We start from the raw sequence: 15,386 nt of genomic DNA, 5'->3' as shown, positions 1-15,386 counted from the left end.
GGCGTCCGTCTGACTCTGTATGAATAACCAAAAGAAACTGGATGGAATATAACCTATACGCAGTGCTGTGGTACAGCGTCTTGTTGGAATGGCGGGGTCATTCCAATAAATCAAATACTATACCCCCTTTTTTATGTTTCATTCTATACTTGGACTATAGAGATTCTCCAGTTTTTTCCCCCTTTATGTCTTTATGTTTTGGTCTGGTTATATGTACACCGAATTGAACAGAAGGTACCCAAAGGTTTGAGGAAGTGGCGCGATGAGAAGCGCTCGGCGTTAACGTTGGTTTTTGATGTATTCACAAGTTTTGAAAAGCGTCATAACAAAAGCGCATCGCAGGTCTATAGAGATAGGCATCAGAAAGTGACCAGTTTTGGATGTACACATACGTAACGTTATAGACCTAGTAAGAAAAGGGGGGGCTTGGTGGGAGGGGGGCAGATGTCATGTTTAAGTATAGGTTATCCACAATGTTCGTCATCTCTCCCCCGTGTGAAACTTTGTACAGGTAACAAGCACCCTGGGCCTATAGTGGAAGAAGGAGTGACCACAGACGATGATTAAATGTATATACACACATACTCGTGTACACATTCTCCCCTTTTTTTTTCTTTTTTTTTTTTACTTTCTTGGCCCCTTTATGATTATTATTTACGAAGGGGTGGCCCGGTTACGTTAGGTCCACTGCCGAGGGTGAGAAGAACGACGACGACCAAAAAAAAGTTGAAGATGCTAGACAAGAGATTCCGGTGTAAGGATAGTTTGACGTCATTGTGGGTGGTCTTGTGCAGCAGTTGCGCCCAGCATAGGTCCCGCCGTGAAATAACCAGCCGCGCGCGCAATAACGCCAGTTTTCAAAAGTATCGGAAAAAATGGAGGAGCCAAACGAAGTTAGAAAATATAGACAGCCATTTCTTCCCTTCCAAATAAAAACAAAATTTGAGATATGAAAAGAAGTTTTCTATATTTACGCAAGAGTTTCTCTCTAACGGAGAGAAAAGGGTGAAAGAGGAAATGGAGAAAATAGCTATCGGGGAATTTTTTAAATGGTTGCGCGTTCTAGGTAATAGTTCAGTCATTTAACGGTGAACGGGCATATGGGACCCAGGGCATAGGTCGATGTGTGTATACGTATACACAGCCAAAGAAAATATATATAAACTATTGACTTCAAGCTTCCTGAACGAGAAATGCGTGTAGGAGTTATAGTTGGGTGTATGGAGAGAGAGAGAATAGAGTCAAATAAACTGAGGGGTTTTATTATATTTACCGTGTGGCAGCTGCAACCCGGAGAATTCACACATTCTTCTCTTTTCCGAGCAAAGATTTTTTTGACAAGTCAACATTCTGAATGTATGAAATTCCATCCTGGAATATAAATGGGGCTGTGTGCAGATGATCCCGATGTATTTCCGTCTGTTGTATTCGCCACTTTTTTAAATTCAATTGTCGTCCGATTTCTTTTTACATTTGGCTGTACAAATCAATCTGCCAAATGGCAGCAGCTATACAATCCTTTCTCTTCATCTTTTTCCTACTACTATTTGAATTCGAGTTGAGAGGTGAATGAATATGCATGAGCGATGATGATGGTTCTACATGGAAGAGCAAATAGAAAAACAGAATCGATTAGAAGAAGGAGGGACCAACTGTCAATAACAACTTCGGTTGATTGACTAGACCATTCCAAAATGGTATACGGGCCTTATTCGACTCAGTTTGAATCTTTCATTTCCCGTATATCTCTCCCCCATCCCATCACCCCGTTTGAAAATGTTTTAACTTGTGGTGATTCGAGGGCACGACAAGCGAATCGAATGTTTATTATTAACGCTGGCATCGTGCGTCAGCAGTATTTCACTTCATTCCGAGGAGGGTGTGAGAAAGGGGGTTGACCCCCTTGTCGGAACGAATGGGAAAGAAAAATCAATCAATCGCCTGCCGAATCGAACAATGGAGACACACACATTGAAATTTGACTCACGCCGCCCAGCTCCGGCCGGCCAGCATTTTCCTCCGACAGGACAGAAGAGCTGGTGAGGTGATTGTCACCGGACTTCAATTAATCACGACATCGGTTGAGCAGCATATATACTATAACTCTGGGGGAAGGAAAATGGACACGGTGAGAAACAAGAATTCTTCTTTGACGCTTGATGATGGGATGCCCCGCGTGTGCGGCCGGCCGGCTGGCAGGAATTTTTCTTGTTTTCCCTATTCATCCGCCCGTCAGCTGGATTCATATGGAGAGTGAGGAAAAATGTATTTGACCTTTTTCGTATATAACCGGGCGAGATGGGGTGATGGAGCAGGGGGGAGGAGGAGGTTTTTTTTTCGATTGTCTATTGCGTAGACAAGGTACAACAACGAGAGTCGTGTGTTATCTTGAACTACAAGCTACAATTATTTAGTCGATGGGCTCGTGTGTTTTTCTTGTTGCGATGGTGCGAGGTCACGAATTCTATTCCTGTTCACCTTCAGGCCCAATTCACACTGGCGCATCGTCGACATTTCCATTTTCAGACCTTCCACTCAAGTTCCTTTTTCTTATATACATCCCAGCGCTTGACGCAGGACTGGACATATTGTAGTTTATAAAAGGAGCGTGCCGGATAGCGATGGAAATTAAAATTTACTTGTTGCTTATATTTACACCTTAGTTTTTAGATTAAGGGTTGTTATTTTAAAATGGAGGGTTGTTTTTTTTTTTAAATTGAATTGAAAGAGGAGACACGTGTCGACGATCCCAAAGACATGGTCATTTCCCAAATATGAACGTGACACGCACGCGCGTCCAGTCGATCGCTTTCGTGTTTAACAAGAACGCGCCACAAGTTGGAATATACTTATTTTAACGTGTCGTCGATTTATTGTGTTCCAGTCGGTAGCCCAACATCCTCCTCCTCCTCCTACTCCCACCCATATAAGTATATAAGAGACCCCAGCACTAAATAAATTTGACTGTAATGGACGTTCAATTTCTTGTGTAGCCTGCCCAGCACCTCCCTCTCCCCGCTTTTGTTTTTAATGACTTTTGAATAGTCGCAATAACGAGGATCAAGAGAGAGTTAGAGAGAGAGAACCTTATTTCGAAATTGATTGGCTTTCGGTTTCCGTGTGTCTAGGGTTTTGAGTGTGTGTAGGGTTCCGCCGTTTTTTTTACGACAGAGTGGGGGCCCGCCCTTGTTACACATTAACTTATATAGCCCGCCCTATGGTGTGTGTGTGTGTATAGAGTTGAGGAGGTTCTATTTTGTTATATTTTTTTATTTTTACTGCGACATTGATTGCTGGCATTCTTCTCATGTGGATTGCTTCAACGCCGGGCAACTCGTTAAGTGCTGTGCGGTTTGAAACGCGATCGACCCCCACAAAACAACAACCCCATCCGCCTATGAGGCCATCCAGCAGTCGCTCTCGTCGCCCTCGATCGAGAAGCGAATTAGACATCATCGAGAGAAACTATTGAATTATACCAAATAAAAATAGAAAGACTATATATGCAGCCTAGCATTAAAAGCGCATTTTCCCGGAAATCGTTCGGCTGTTGTTTCCCATTAGTCTTGGCAGTGAGCGGGGGTGGGTTGGGGATCAGGCATCCATGATGATGGCACTTTTTCTCAGTATCAACAAAGTGAACTGCTATACGCGACGAGCTCGTTAAATGTCAGACAGAAAAACAAAACAGGAAACTTGCGCGCAACAACAGTCCGTATAGTAGAGATATATCATCCGGAGCAGTCGATTAAAATTAGAACTATTTCCTGCCCAACCTTGGTATATATGCATCTATATAGGCGAGGGACGCGGATGAGCAAGCCAATAAAACGATAGACGACGGCGGATGTCAGCAGCAACAGGTCACACGTCTACTATAGAATGGAAATTCATGCAGAATCTTGTATACTTTTTGTTATTCTTAGCTGGTTGGGGTATATAGACGTCCTTATATATTCCCATGCAAACGCCGATAATACACAATAGGTCGTATAAAATCGGAGAGAAGAATCACACAGTCGACAGATAAGTTATCGTCTCTCTGATTTGGCTCACACAAGGCCTAATAGAGAGAGAAAGGAGCCCAGTTATATATATTCTCAAGTTCAAGGTATTATATCCAGCGTATTATCGTCTATCTTGTCGCAGGTTATTCGGCATCACCAGCAGCGCCTCGAGTCGAAGCGATAAGCTTTTTTTTTTTCGGTTTTGTTTTGCTACACAACTCTTAATAGTTATATTGACTCTCTCTCTCTTCTCTTTAGTCTTATCTGCTGTCCCCTTTGTCTATCCCTTTAGCTCCCTATACAGTCCTCGGTTACGTCTTGTGTTTCTCTAGCGGAGGTCGGCACGGCACACACACGTCTAAACAGCCCAACAGGTCGCGGAAACAACGAAAGGCTTTTAGTTAAATGAATGAAGCGAGAGGGACCGATGGTATATACATATCTGACCGCTGAATCTGCAGTCGGTGTTGTGTTGTCCGGTCAAAGAGAAAACGGAAAAAAGAGAAAATCAGGAAAATCTTTTCAAACTTTTTCTTTTTTTAAAAAAAAGAAGAAATGACCTCGCATAATCGACCAAATCATTGACGCGAGTCAATTGTGTTTCATCAGTTGGAAGAACTTGATTATATATATGTTCTTATATATATTGCCCACCTTGGCTCCTGCCTATATATAGCTAGTTTATATCGTTATAACTCATCGTATAAGAAACATTCTCTCGACGGACAAAAAAAAAACAAAATGTTGATTGGAGTCGGCCGTTTTGTACCTGGGCCCCCCTCTACAATCGATGAAATCTTATTCAGCAGTTGCGCATCGAGGAAAAAAGTCGTCATCTCTCTATCGAGCGGGCGGTTTTGCCCCGAAAAATTCCCAACAGCCTTTCCATCACCTCATCGAACTGCTGGGCGATTATGTACGTTTTGTATTTATGGATCAGCTCAAGTTATGAGGGACATCAACATCCCATATAGTGGCCAGAATAAAAGGGAAAAAGAATGGGGCCCCAACTTGTCGGTAGCGATTGGAAATTGAACACAGTAGCATATTATATACAACCGTTTAATAACAGCTTCTTTGACAGCCCACGAGAGCTGAGCTAAAGCCCGGAGATGACTACCATCACGCATAAGAGTGTATGCTATATGGGGGAGCGAGTAGAGGGGGGAAAGAATAGAGAGAAATATAAAACTGAGCCGATTAAGTCTTTGGTTATATCTGAGCTTATAAATACTTGCATGCCTTTTAATGGAAGGGCTTTCACACGTGACGGTGTCTGTGTAGCGTCATGAGGTACGATGTATAATAGTGGTAATAGTCTATATTATTCATGAGACGTCACGCTTCCCAATACGTTTGATATGACTTTGTGATATCGCCGTCGTACGGCCGGCCGGCCGGCCGGCCAGCACAACTGCCTCTTTTACCATATATATACACCGATGATGTATATGTAGGAGCAGGAGTTTTACACATATTATTTAGAGACCCCTTGTTGGCCGACACGTCCTAATGATCCGTTCCGTGGATGATTGGCGTGGAGAATAATGTTATATTATTAATAATTCTATAACATATTATAAGACAAATGGGGACTCTCGTTTTTGAACTGCTCGTGTAATATTGAATCAGTTGTTTCTGTTTGTTTGAATTACTCCTTCCTCTGTTCAACACCAGGCTATATAGATTAAATGACAAAAGGGCTGGATGTACCTCGCTATACAGAAATTCCCGTCTTATTCCGTCCGACAGGAAATCCGCATTTAAAAAAGGTGTTGGGTAAAAAAAGGGGACGCGGTTACACGATGATGGGTGGATGGGGCGTTTTTTTTTTCGTTTTGTTTTTTCTCTCTTGCCTCAACGTCAATTGCACGTCACATTTATAGACACGGACCGAGTTGGTGCGCTTTTATTTTTATTTGAAAAAATAAAACGTAGAAAAATCCACTCGAGACTGGGGCCATCTGTTGAATGTGAATCACCCGCCATGTGCTGCCTGTGTGATGTGTAATGGGTATGAAACATTTTCTGGATCGAGGCCGATCATCGACGGCCCGTCTATTTTTTTTATTTGAATTATTTTTCCTGACGTCTTTCCGTGGGTACACATTTTTGTGTGGGCCAGGCTAAATACTAAACGTTTTCTAGTGTATCATAAGAGGCGTCAAGAATGTGACCTCATCATGACGCTCGATGATGAATCGAGCTTCATTCATCAAAGGGGGGATCAATCGAAAAGAACAACATTCCTTTTTACTTTTTTATTTGGCCCAGTTGTGATGGACGAGCATTTAAAACGCTAGATCGTCCATCTCGTCCATCACCTGAATTTTTTCAATGGAAAGCAAATAAACAATGACGAGTTCTTGCATAGCGCCTTGCAGGATCAAATGTCCCCCAAGGAGTTTCTGTGTTATTTTTCATTTTCTTCCAATTGCTACATCTGATGTTTTAATTTTTCTGACTTGTCTTTTCAATTTATAGTTGTACCGGCTCATACAAGATCGATTGCAGACCAATCGACGGACGCAGGATCAGGAAGGATCGTGGAGCGAGTGGACCTCATGGACGCCATGCTCGAGGACCTGCGGCGGCGGGGTGTCGGCCCAGATGCGCCACTGCAGCACTCTACGTGCCAGGTACAGCCCGATTTCTTTTTCCCTATCGTTTTCGATTGAATTTCGCGCTAGTTTCATAATTCGTCGCCAAACTTAACAGCAGCCACTGTACAAGAAAATGTCAATTTCCACCCAGTTTTTCTGGGATAAATGGCCAGCTGTTTGCTGGTAGAGTCATGCAGTTTGAATCAAAATGATTGAAAGCCAAGGTCAATTTGAAGTGCTCTGCTGCCGCTGTGTGTCGACGTCATACAACAAATGTGCGATGTAAACACGAGCCGGCGCGCTTGTCGTCCAGCTCTTTTTTTTCCCATGGCTGACTGACACGCATTTGCTTTCGCTGTCCACTGCTGCTGCTGCTGATTGCAGAGCCCAGCACATACCAACACAAAATTAAACAAAAAGAAAGAAGAGAAATTGAAAAAAAGAAAAACACAGTCTGTCCGCTAATTTTTGATTCTTCGAAACAGACGCAACAGCGACACAACGTCACATAGTTCTGGCCGGGGTTTTTTAAAATAAAATGTTTCTCCACCAAAAAAGAGTTAAAAACATAAAGCTATAGGAAAGAGATCCGGCTTCTATTTTCAAAAAAAGAAATTTCTCTTTTCCTTTCTATTTTTTTTAATTCTTATATTATATTTGTTGGTATGTGTGTACGTTTCGGGTGGCATGGTGGGATTTCGGGTTTTCTTTAATGCGGCTATCTTTGTGTTGCTGTCGATTTTTTTTTTCTCCTGCGGCAGGAGTCGATGTGTCAGATAAAACAAGAGACCATGTTTGGACTGTATCCTCGTCGGACCGAGATGTTCGCATCCAATTTGGTTGATTGATTTCACTATCGAGGAAGAAAATAACCCAAAAATAACCCTGGCCACAGACTATCTGGAAAACTGTCTTGTACGCCGAGTCCTGATGACCTTCCGTTTCTTAAGGCTATCAAGAGAGGCCTTATATAAATACATACGAAAGTCTATAGTATTAAAAGCGCAGTAATCGGCACTATCTTTTGTTATTTGGCTAAAGATAACCAGGCGGAATAATCAAGCGGAAAGAAAGTCTAAATCGGGGTGGTCTTATCCCTAAAACTTTCACGTAATTTTGTGGGAACAAATCTCCGTGTGTCTTGTCTTCTATTCTTTGATTTCCTTTTTGTTCCATTTGACGGCCACGAAGAAGAATGGTAGGGGGGTCCAGTCCACTTGAGCACTTGAAGGGTGTCGACTCTTTTGCTGACTTCAGCACTAGACACAAGGAGCAGTTAGCATCTCTTGTAACACGGTTCATAATTTAGATTTCTCGAAGAATAAGAAAGAGAGAGAGGAGGTTGAATGAAGGGTCCGACGCGTCATCAGTTCTCTACAGTTGGGGGGAAAAGTGTTTGACCATGTCGAGCATCTCTTGTTTGAACGCCCGTCGAGATAGAATATGCCCAGCTCGCCCGGTTAAAAAAAAAAAAAAACACCAATTGACTCAACAAAATGACCTTGTTTAAACGACTTGGAAGGAGAACTAATGGCCAAGTATAGAGCGCCATTTTCGAATGTTTTTTTTCGGGATCAAGTTGAACGAACCCCCCACCCGCGAGTTGTTTGTTGTTGATCACGAAATCGTCTGACGCTGCTGGCTGGACGCTGCCAGCAGCCGCGCCGTTCTGAATTGCGTCTGGCACGCACGGCCCGTCGACAACACCTCGTCCATATAGTATTCGCTTCGTCTACACTTTTAATGGTTATGAACGATGACGGAGCGAATCAAATTTTTTCTTATTTTTTTTTATTATTCTTTCTCATTTAGCCTCTTTATTATTACAGCATCGTTCAACAATCGCTTTCGTGTTCCACACACTTTTGGGCCGCGCCAGAATTTAAAAAAAAGAAAGAATAATAAACGCGCGCCGGCCGTCTTTTATTATTATCTAAACACACAAATTCCGCGCGGTGCCGGCCGCGACACTTTCGTTTGTGTTCTCGTGAAACTTATTATTATTAGACGCGTGATTCATCACTTGGGCCAGAGCCCAGCCCGTTTTCGCTTTTGCTATGGGAGAGAGAAAATGTGTTTGACCGGGGCTGTGGAATTCGCGAAACTCTGAGGTGTCAAAAGAATGAGCCAACAGTGGCGAGTAAATATTCAAATGAGACAACAAAAGAAGCTAAAGAATTCAAACTAAGAGAGAAGAAGATGAGTCAGAGGGCTGATCCGGAATGAATCGCCGAGTAGCGTGCCGTGTCTATAGAAGAATCCCAGCAAGTTCGACTTCCAAAACGGAGATGATGGAAGACGTCATTCCACTGCTCTGATGCGATTCGACCGTCTATAGTTCTTTATGGTCTAACTCTGCGCGCTCATCCGTCGGACCTTATCGGGAATGATTCTTCTTTCCCCAAAGCCTCACGCTCAGGACCAATCACCTGGTTTGCTGACAAAACTGTGCACATTCAACCGTCGTTCTCTTATACATGGCCCACTGCCCGTTTGGTTTATTTTTATTTTATCTCGACTGGAACGTAATATAAAGGAGAAAACCAAAAAAAAAATGTTACAAAAAAGGGCCATAGGGGGGAATGAGCGGGGGGTTCTTTTTGAGACATTGGCGTGCAGATGAAGATTAGGATCGTGGCCCCGTCTGGTGAAATGTTGAAACACGAAACCTTTTTTCTCTCTCTCCTCTTTGAGTCTATGCCCATTTCTCCGTTAGAATACACGTCGAAAAGTATAGGTACACATCGGTAGGTGAAAGAGGAGCTGCTCTTTTTGCCAGCCCCAGCTGATAAGAGTCGCTCGATAAAAATTTGGGAAATCCGCTCGAGTTGTCGTCGACGTTCTTTTGAAGCTGAACTGCACGTATAGTCCGCCATATATACACTGCACACATCGAATGTAGGCGTAACCAAATCGATGACAAATCGAAGGCCGGCATCAGCACCATAAGAGAGCAACAACAAAAATGCGACGTTGGGAAACAAAATGTTTTTGGGTGATGTAAAAGATCTTTTATCTCTTGGGCGGCTTAGACTCTTAGAGAGAAAGGACATTTTTAGGAGGGGCTGTCTGTCTTTCTTTCTTGTAGATTCTTTGGCTGTAGCATTGTCGCAATATAACCGCCGGAGAGGACAGCACACGGGCAAAAACAACTTCTGTCGATGTGTTGTGTGCCAAATAGAATCTTACATGTTTGGGTTTTAAAAACTCAGAAGAGAAACAAGTTTCTTTTTCGCTATTGTCGTCCGAGACGTTGTCGGAGGATCTGAGAAAGTCTGTATGGTGTCTTCGGCCGCTGGGCCTTTTATTATTCAATAGACTAACAGTGTGTCTGAGAGATGTCGTCCGATTGTCACTGCGCAAGAAACGAGATCAGACCGATGAGGGAAAGTGAGGATTTTTTCTTTTCCAGTTTTCTTTTGAGTTGGGCGACAGCAGCAACAGTCCGAAAAAAGAAATTTCCGCCGCCTCCTCTTGTCTTTTTTCAACAACCCAAAATGTGTACACACATTTTTGAATCTATTGAAACAGTTTGGAAGGGAAACCCGGCAGCCAGAGGCCTTGTATTATATACACGGCAACAACAATAGAGTTTAGACATTGGTGTACAAGAAAAATGTGTATGTACAGAACTAACCAGTATATAACCACCACCGAATTTATATAGAGGCTTGTGTACTGTGTACGATGGACTGTGAATTTTTTTCCCCCCTTTTTCCCTACAGCACAGCCATAGAGTTACGTAAAAATGGGCTCCAGCTGGTCGGGTTTGTATCAAATCAACGAGTTTTCATAGGAAAAAAAAGAATGGAGGGGCGCGCGCATTGATGTTGCTCGTAAAAATGGATCGCACCGACGTGTATACACAAATCGGTTGGCCCGGGGTCCAGATTTTCCTTTTTTTTTTTTTTTTACTGGGGAGGTTATTCTTTTATTTATGAACGGTCGTCAAGTACAATACGGGACGGTCTAGAGTTACACTGGGGTAAAAAATAAAGGACAGGTCGTAAAAATCACTGATGCCCTTATTTGATGTTGGCACCTTTATTTTATTTCTTGTTATTTTCTTTTGAACAGGCGGTCCGCAACTGGATCGCCGTTGAGGAATCGGCGCAAGGCGAGCGACAGCGGCGACGACCTCAACAATTTGAACGCGCTCGATACGGCGACGGCCATCGGCGGCAACAGCAGCAGCAGCAGCCGGGCAACAACGGGATGCGTCGGTCTCTACAAGCGCTATCACATGTGCAACACTCAGGTCAGTGAGCCTTTTTTTTTGTTTTTATTCAGACATGGTCGATCGATAGTTAAACTCTCCACATCGGAAAGAAAAATTGACGGAAAATGTTACTGCTGTTGAACTTAAATGACCCCACGCATCGTTTTGTCGTGCTGGAATCGACCAGCAATCGCGTGTTTGATGTTTTTTCTGGAGGGGGGGGGGGATTTGAGGCTGGACCCGTCCGTCTGTCTAGCTGTATATCGGTTTCCTGCCTGGGCATTGCTTTCATGTGAGACAGTCAGGTGGATATTGTCGTTGAAGGGTAGGGATTTAGCGTGACGCCGTCAAAAACAAATATTTGATTCAACCAAAAAATAAACAGGTACCCCTTAAGGTTTTATTCTGTAAAAGTCAGAAAAACAAAAAAGCCAGACTGAAAGGGAACGAGAGACACATGAGGGGGCGCAGCGAAGAGTAAGCTAATGTGACTAAAGGAATAATCGTGAAATATGAGCTGCCGTTCATTTTTTGTTTTTGTTTTGGTGGGATCCCCACCGGTTGCGTTGGGTGACAGGAAAATGAACAAAAATTAGAAAAACAAAATAAAAATAAAATCTGAATATCAGTGAATAAAAACCCCCCAAAAATGATGAAGTCCCCTCCCATATTTCCATACTGGTCTGACAGTTTCGTGCAACGGGTGGGATATCAAATTTTCAATGTCGCCGACGACGTGCAGAGGTCTACTATTATAAAGAGGGTTTGACTTTCCCGCACTTGAATTTCAGGAAAAACCAAATGAAGCCAGCCATATCTTTATAGTTATGTACTACTCGGTTATTCCATTAATGTATAGTCGCGTGGTTATATAGCTATGTGTGTTTGTGTTTTTTCTTTCTTGCGGCTATTATTTTATTATGCGTTCAATCTTTGTTCAATGGTCGTTTTCTTTCACGTGCCCATCGGTCGTTTCACATGCGGGGGCAAAACGCATTCACACCCGAGTGTCGGTTTATTCACGACCCACAGAACAAATATAAACGTGTATATTATGCAATGAATTGAGTCAATGAAAGCACTCGCCCGAATAGGTTGCTGGTTGCGTTACCACAGACACCCAATGATTTACAAGGCCATTTTTCTTGTATTAAGGGTTTTTTTACGTAAATTCGGCGGTTTTTCACGGCAAAGTATCACGAAACGCGTTCGTATATTTTTCGTGTTCCGAAATCTTTGAAAAGTAGACGACGATGCCACATTGCCACTCTTGTGAACAATGAAGACGGTCGAGTTTACGAGACAGGGTCTGTCACGAATTCTTTCGTGCGTCCTCGTAACTTATTTTTTAAAAAGAATTTTATGGGCAGTTTCTATTTTTTTATTGTTAGTATATTCACGTCAAGTTATTGTAGCAGTTCACATACTTGAATGAAATTTTTGCTGGTCTTTAAAAAATGGTTTCTAAATTTAAAATTTTTTTTTCATCTTTTCCTTGTCATTTAAAAGTTTTTTGAAGTCCATCTAGATCTAGTAGATTCAGAATTTGACAATTTGTTATTTTGCGGCGTTAATTGTATCGATTCAGGCGATTGCATATCGATTGTTAACAAAAGTTGAGTTTGGTCGAAATTTGAAAAACATCGTCTGCTGTCTTGTAGTTTTTTTCTTTTTTGGCGGTAATGGCGGCGTGCAACCTCACCAGCAACTTTATTGTTACGATTGTTTGTGTTAAATGTCATTTTGTTTTGGCTTCAATCCATCAGAACTGAGTGCAGCAAATCTCTAACCATATAAACCATCAGTGGAAAGGGTTATAGTTTTACATTTCCAGTGACACACGATCTCACCATAGTGGTATGAAAAAACCCCCGTTTCTCATTTCAGCAATTATAGAATGTGGTCGTTTTTATTTTACTCTCTCTCTGGTTCGTCTAAGCTTCCAGACGAAATTGTTGGTAATAAGATGCTCACGGATTCGTACAATCAGTAGATTTGAGATATGTATACCAATGAGGCTGTTGGTGCTGTCTTGTCAACCCAGCCGTTCCTTGTTTGATTCTGATCAAATGGCTTGACATAAAAAGGGGTCTGTGTGTGTGTGTTGACAATTGAGTTTGTTCTTGTGGTCATAACTATAGGCAGTCAACGAGATTGGCTTCGGGAGTCGAGTCATGCGGGTGCGACAAAACAAACTCGCCACGTCATCACGTCATCGGCTTTGTGTGTGTGTGTGTGTGTGTACACCATGTCCATGCAGGTGACGTGTGGTAACGTCCCGCAGGACCGTCTGGTATTTCATATTTGTTGTGTGTTTGTGTTTTCCATTTCGAATGTGAAAACGCGTTGTAATGGAGGGGAGGTGGTAACGCAACTTATAAAAATAAAAAGGGAAAAAAGAGAATAACGCCCGTAATAATAAAAAACAGCATTTTTGGTTGTTGTTGTTGTTTTGCTGATCGACAGCCGGAGATTAGTCACAGACGTCGTCCTTTATTCCATTTCTTGATGAAGCTGCTGACTGTGATGGAATTTAAATGTTCCCATCAAAATGCAAACTGAAATAATAGCGTAAAGCGATGACAGTTTGGTTGGCAACTGAACAGCTGCTATGTAGCCGAAAAGAAATGTCTCAACTGTCTGATTTCTAACTCTTTTTTTTCTGTTTCATCTTTTCAGGAATGTCCAACTGGATCTCCCGATTTTCGTCAAGCTCAATGCGAATCCTACAACGGCAAGCAGTTCATGGGACGCTATTACTTATGGGAAGCCTACTGGGATGGTATGTATAAGACTATTACTGCAGTTATTTTGCGTACACGTCGTCGCCTTCCTTATTTACGTACATTGCACCAGTTCCAAGCGATGACTTGGATTGATGGTCCCTTAATGGCGATGAATAACGAATGCAACAATCTCGTTTGGTGGCTCGATTCGTATTACGGCCGGGTTGTTAGAGCCAAAAAGCAAGTAATTAAAAGCCGTTGATGAAGTCTTCCGTTTTTGCCAACAACATTCACTGACAGGTTCTCTATATCGCATTGGAGATACACCCAGGGCCACTGCTGCTGCCCGCGGCCGGTCACGGATCTTTCTCATCTATCTTTTTGTTTTTTCTGCGGTGTTTCTTTTACCTCCTTTCGCCATCTCAGCATCGCGATGTGATGAAAGCCGAGACGTTTTATTCGCTACACGTACTACTTGCACTCAGACATAACAAACCCCCTAAAAAAAAACAATCAGGAAAGAAATTGAATAACTTGCTTTGTTTTTTTGAAATTTTCACGCTCAAGTCACGTTTGACTGGTCGAGCCATCTAACGGCTGTTCCAAGTATTGAATGGCCACTTCGTGATCGACGCGCCCATTTCATAATTCTCGACCCCTCATCCACATTCTTGTTCCAGTTTTCTCAATTTTTATTGTAATTCTTTCGGGTTCTTCTAAATTGATAGAAAAGGCCGTACAAGATCCGAGCTATTTCAATGGCCTTTTCATTCAATCTTACAGTTGCCCGCCATTAAAAAACAAACTCGCAGCCCATTGAACCCAGTCGACTTTTTAGGTCGGCTGTTCCATGAATTGAATATCTGTAATCTATTTGTATCTCTCAAACAAAGTGTCCACTAAAATTTGATTTCAAATATCTAGGTGAGAATCCCTGCGAGCTGAACTGCCGGGCGTTGACTTTCCGCTTCTATGCCCTGCTCAACAAAACGGTCATTGACGGGACCCTGTGCCGTCCTAATGACCCTACCCGAGTCTGCGTCGCTGGAACGTGCAAGGTAGGAAAGCCTATGGATTCATTTACTCCCTTTTTCTTCTTTTTCAACACAAACCCAACTGCGCACTTTCAACCGAATCGAGCATATTTACCGTATGTACTTTAATACAGTCATCAGTGACTCACCGGACTGTGCCATAGCGGCGGCATCGGTCCAAGTCGCCTCGAATTTGTTTTTTTGCGTTACCGGAGTCGAGTTTGTCTGTATATACAAACACAAACGATGACGAAGGAAACGTTATAATCCGTTTTTTGCTTAGTGGCGCAATGCTGCAGCTTTTAGCGATCCAAATATTGACATAAAACACGACCTTCTGTACACCACTGTACGGAGGCCCATATAACTCGTCATCGCGCCACAATATTTGCTATGTATATCCCCTACATACGGATTGCAGCCGACTGAGCAGCCGCACTAGAGAAATATCTGGCCAATGTCGAAATGGCTGCTGTGTGTTGTTGTATAGTTTGTTATCATCCAACTCTTTTTTATGGCGGAAAATATAGAAATCCAGGTCACTGTTTCATTGAAATGGGCCGGCGGTGTGAGCCTGGCCGTATACAGCATCTCGCTGTATATTTTCAGTGCGTCTTGTACACTCTATATAGGCTGTGTGCTTGGTATACAGATACAGATATTTCGAGTATTTGTGTGTGAAAGAATATACCCCCGCATATACTAAAGCCATAAAAGAAACGAGAGAGAGAGAGATTGGAGAAATTCCGTCCAATCTGCTTTTTTTGAATGGGCGCCAAAAGAAAAAAGAGCCAGCC

At 42.6% G+C, this 15,386-nt stretch overlaps 1 protein-coding gene across 5 annotated transcripts in view; it reads left to right on the top strand.

The window, feature by feature from the left end:
- The window catches only part of LOC124200035 (ADAMTS-like protein 4), a 77,081-nt gene that overhangs the window by 24,369 nt on the left and 37,326 nt on the right, over positions 1-15,386 (top strand). For 3 of the 5 annotated variants that reach the window (XM_046596131.1, XM_046596120.1, XM_046596124.1), the window contains exons 6-9: positions 6,492-6,646; positions 10,688-10,868; positions 13,509-13,611; positions 14,480-14,613. In XM_046596131.1, the coding sequence (XP_046452087.1) occupies positions 6,492-6,646; positions 10,688-10,868; positions 13,509-13,611; positions 14,480-14,613 (573 nt within the window). Of the gene's footprint in view, positions 1-6,491; positions 6,647-10,687; positions 10,869-12,539; positions 12,788-13,508; positions 13,612-14,479; positions 14,614-15,386 lie in introns of those variants that run through there. The other 2 variants (XM_046596141.1, XM_046596137.1) reach the window with 2 other exon arrangements.

Source organism: Daphnia pulex, chromosome 1 (genome assembly GCF_021134715.1).
Source record: "Daphnia pulex isolate KAP4 chromosome 1, ASM2113471v1".
NCBI classification, from domain to species: domain Eukaryota; kingdom Metazoa; phylum Arthropoda; class Branchiopoda; order Diplostraca; family Daphniidae; genus Daphnia; species Daphnia pulex.
Note: the sequence above shows the minus strand (reverse complement) of the source record. Positions and strands in the feature narration are given on the sequence as shown.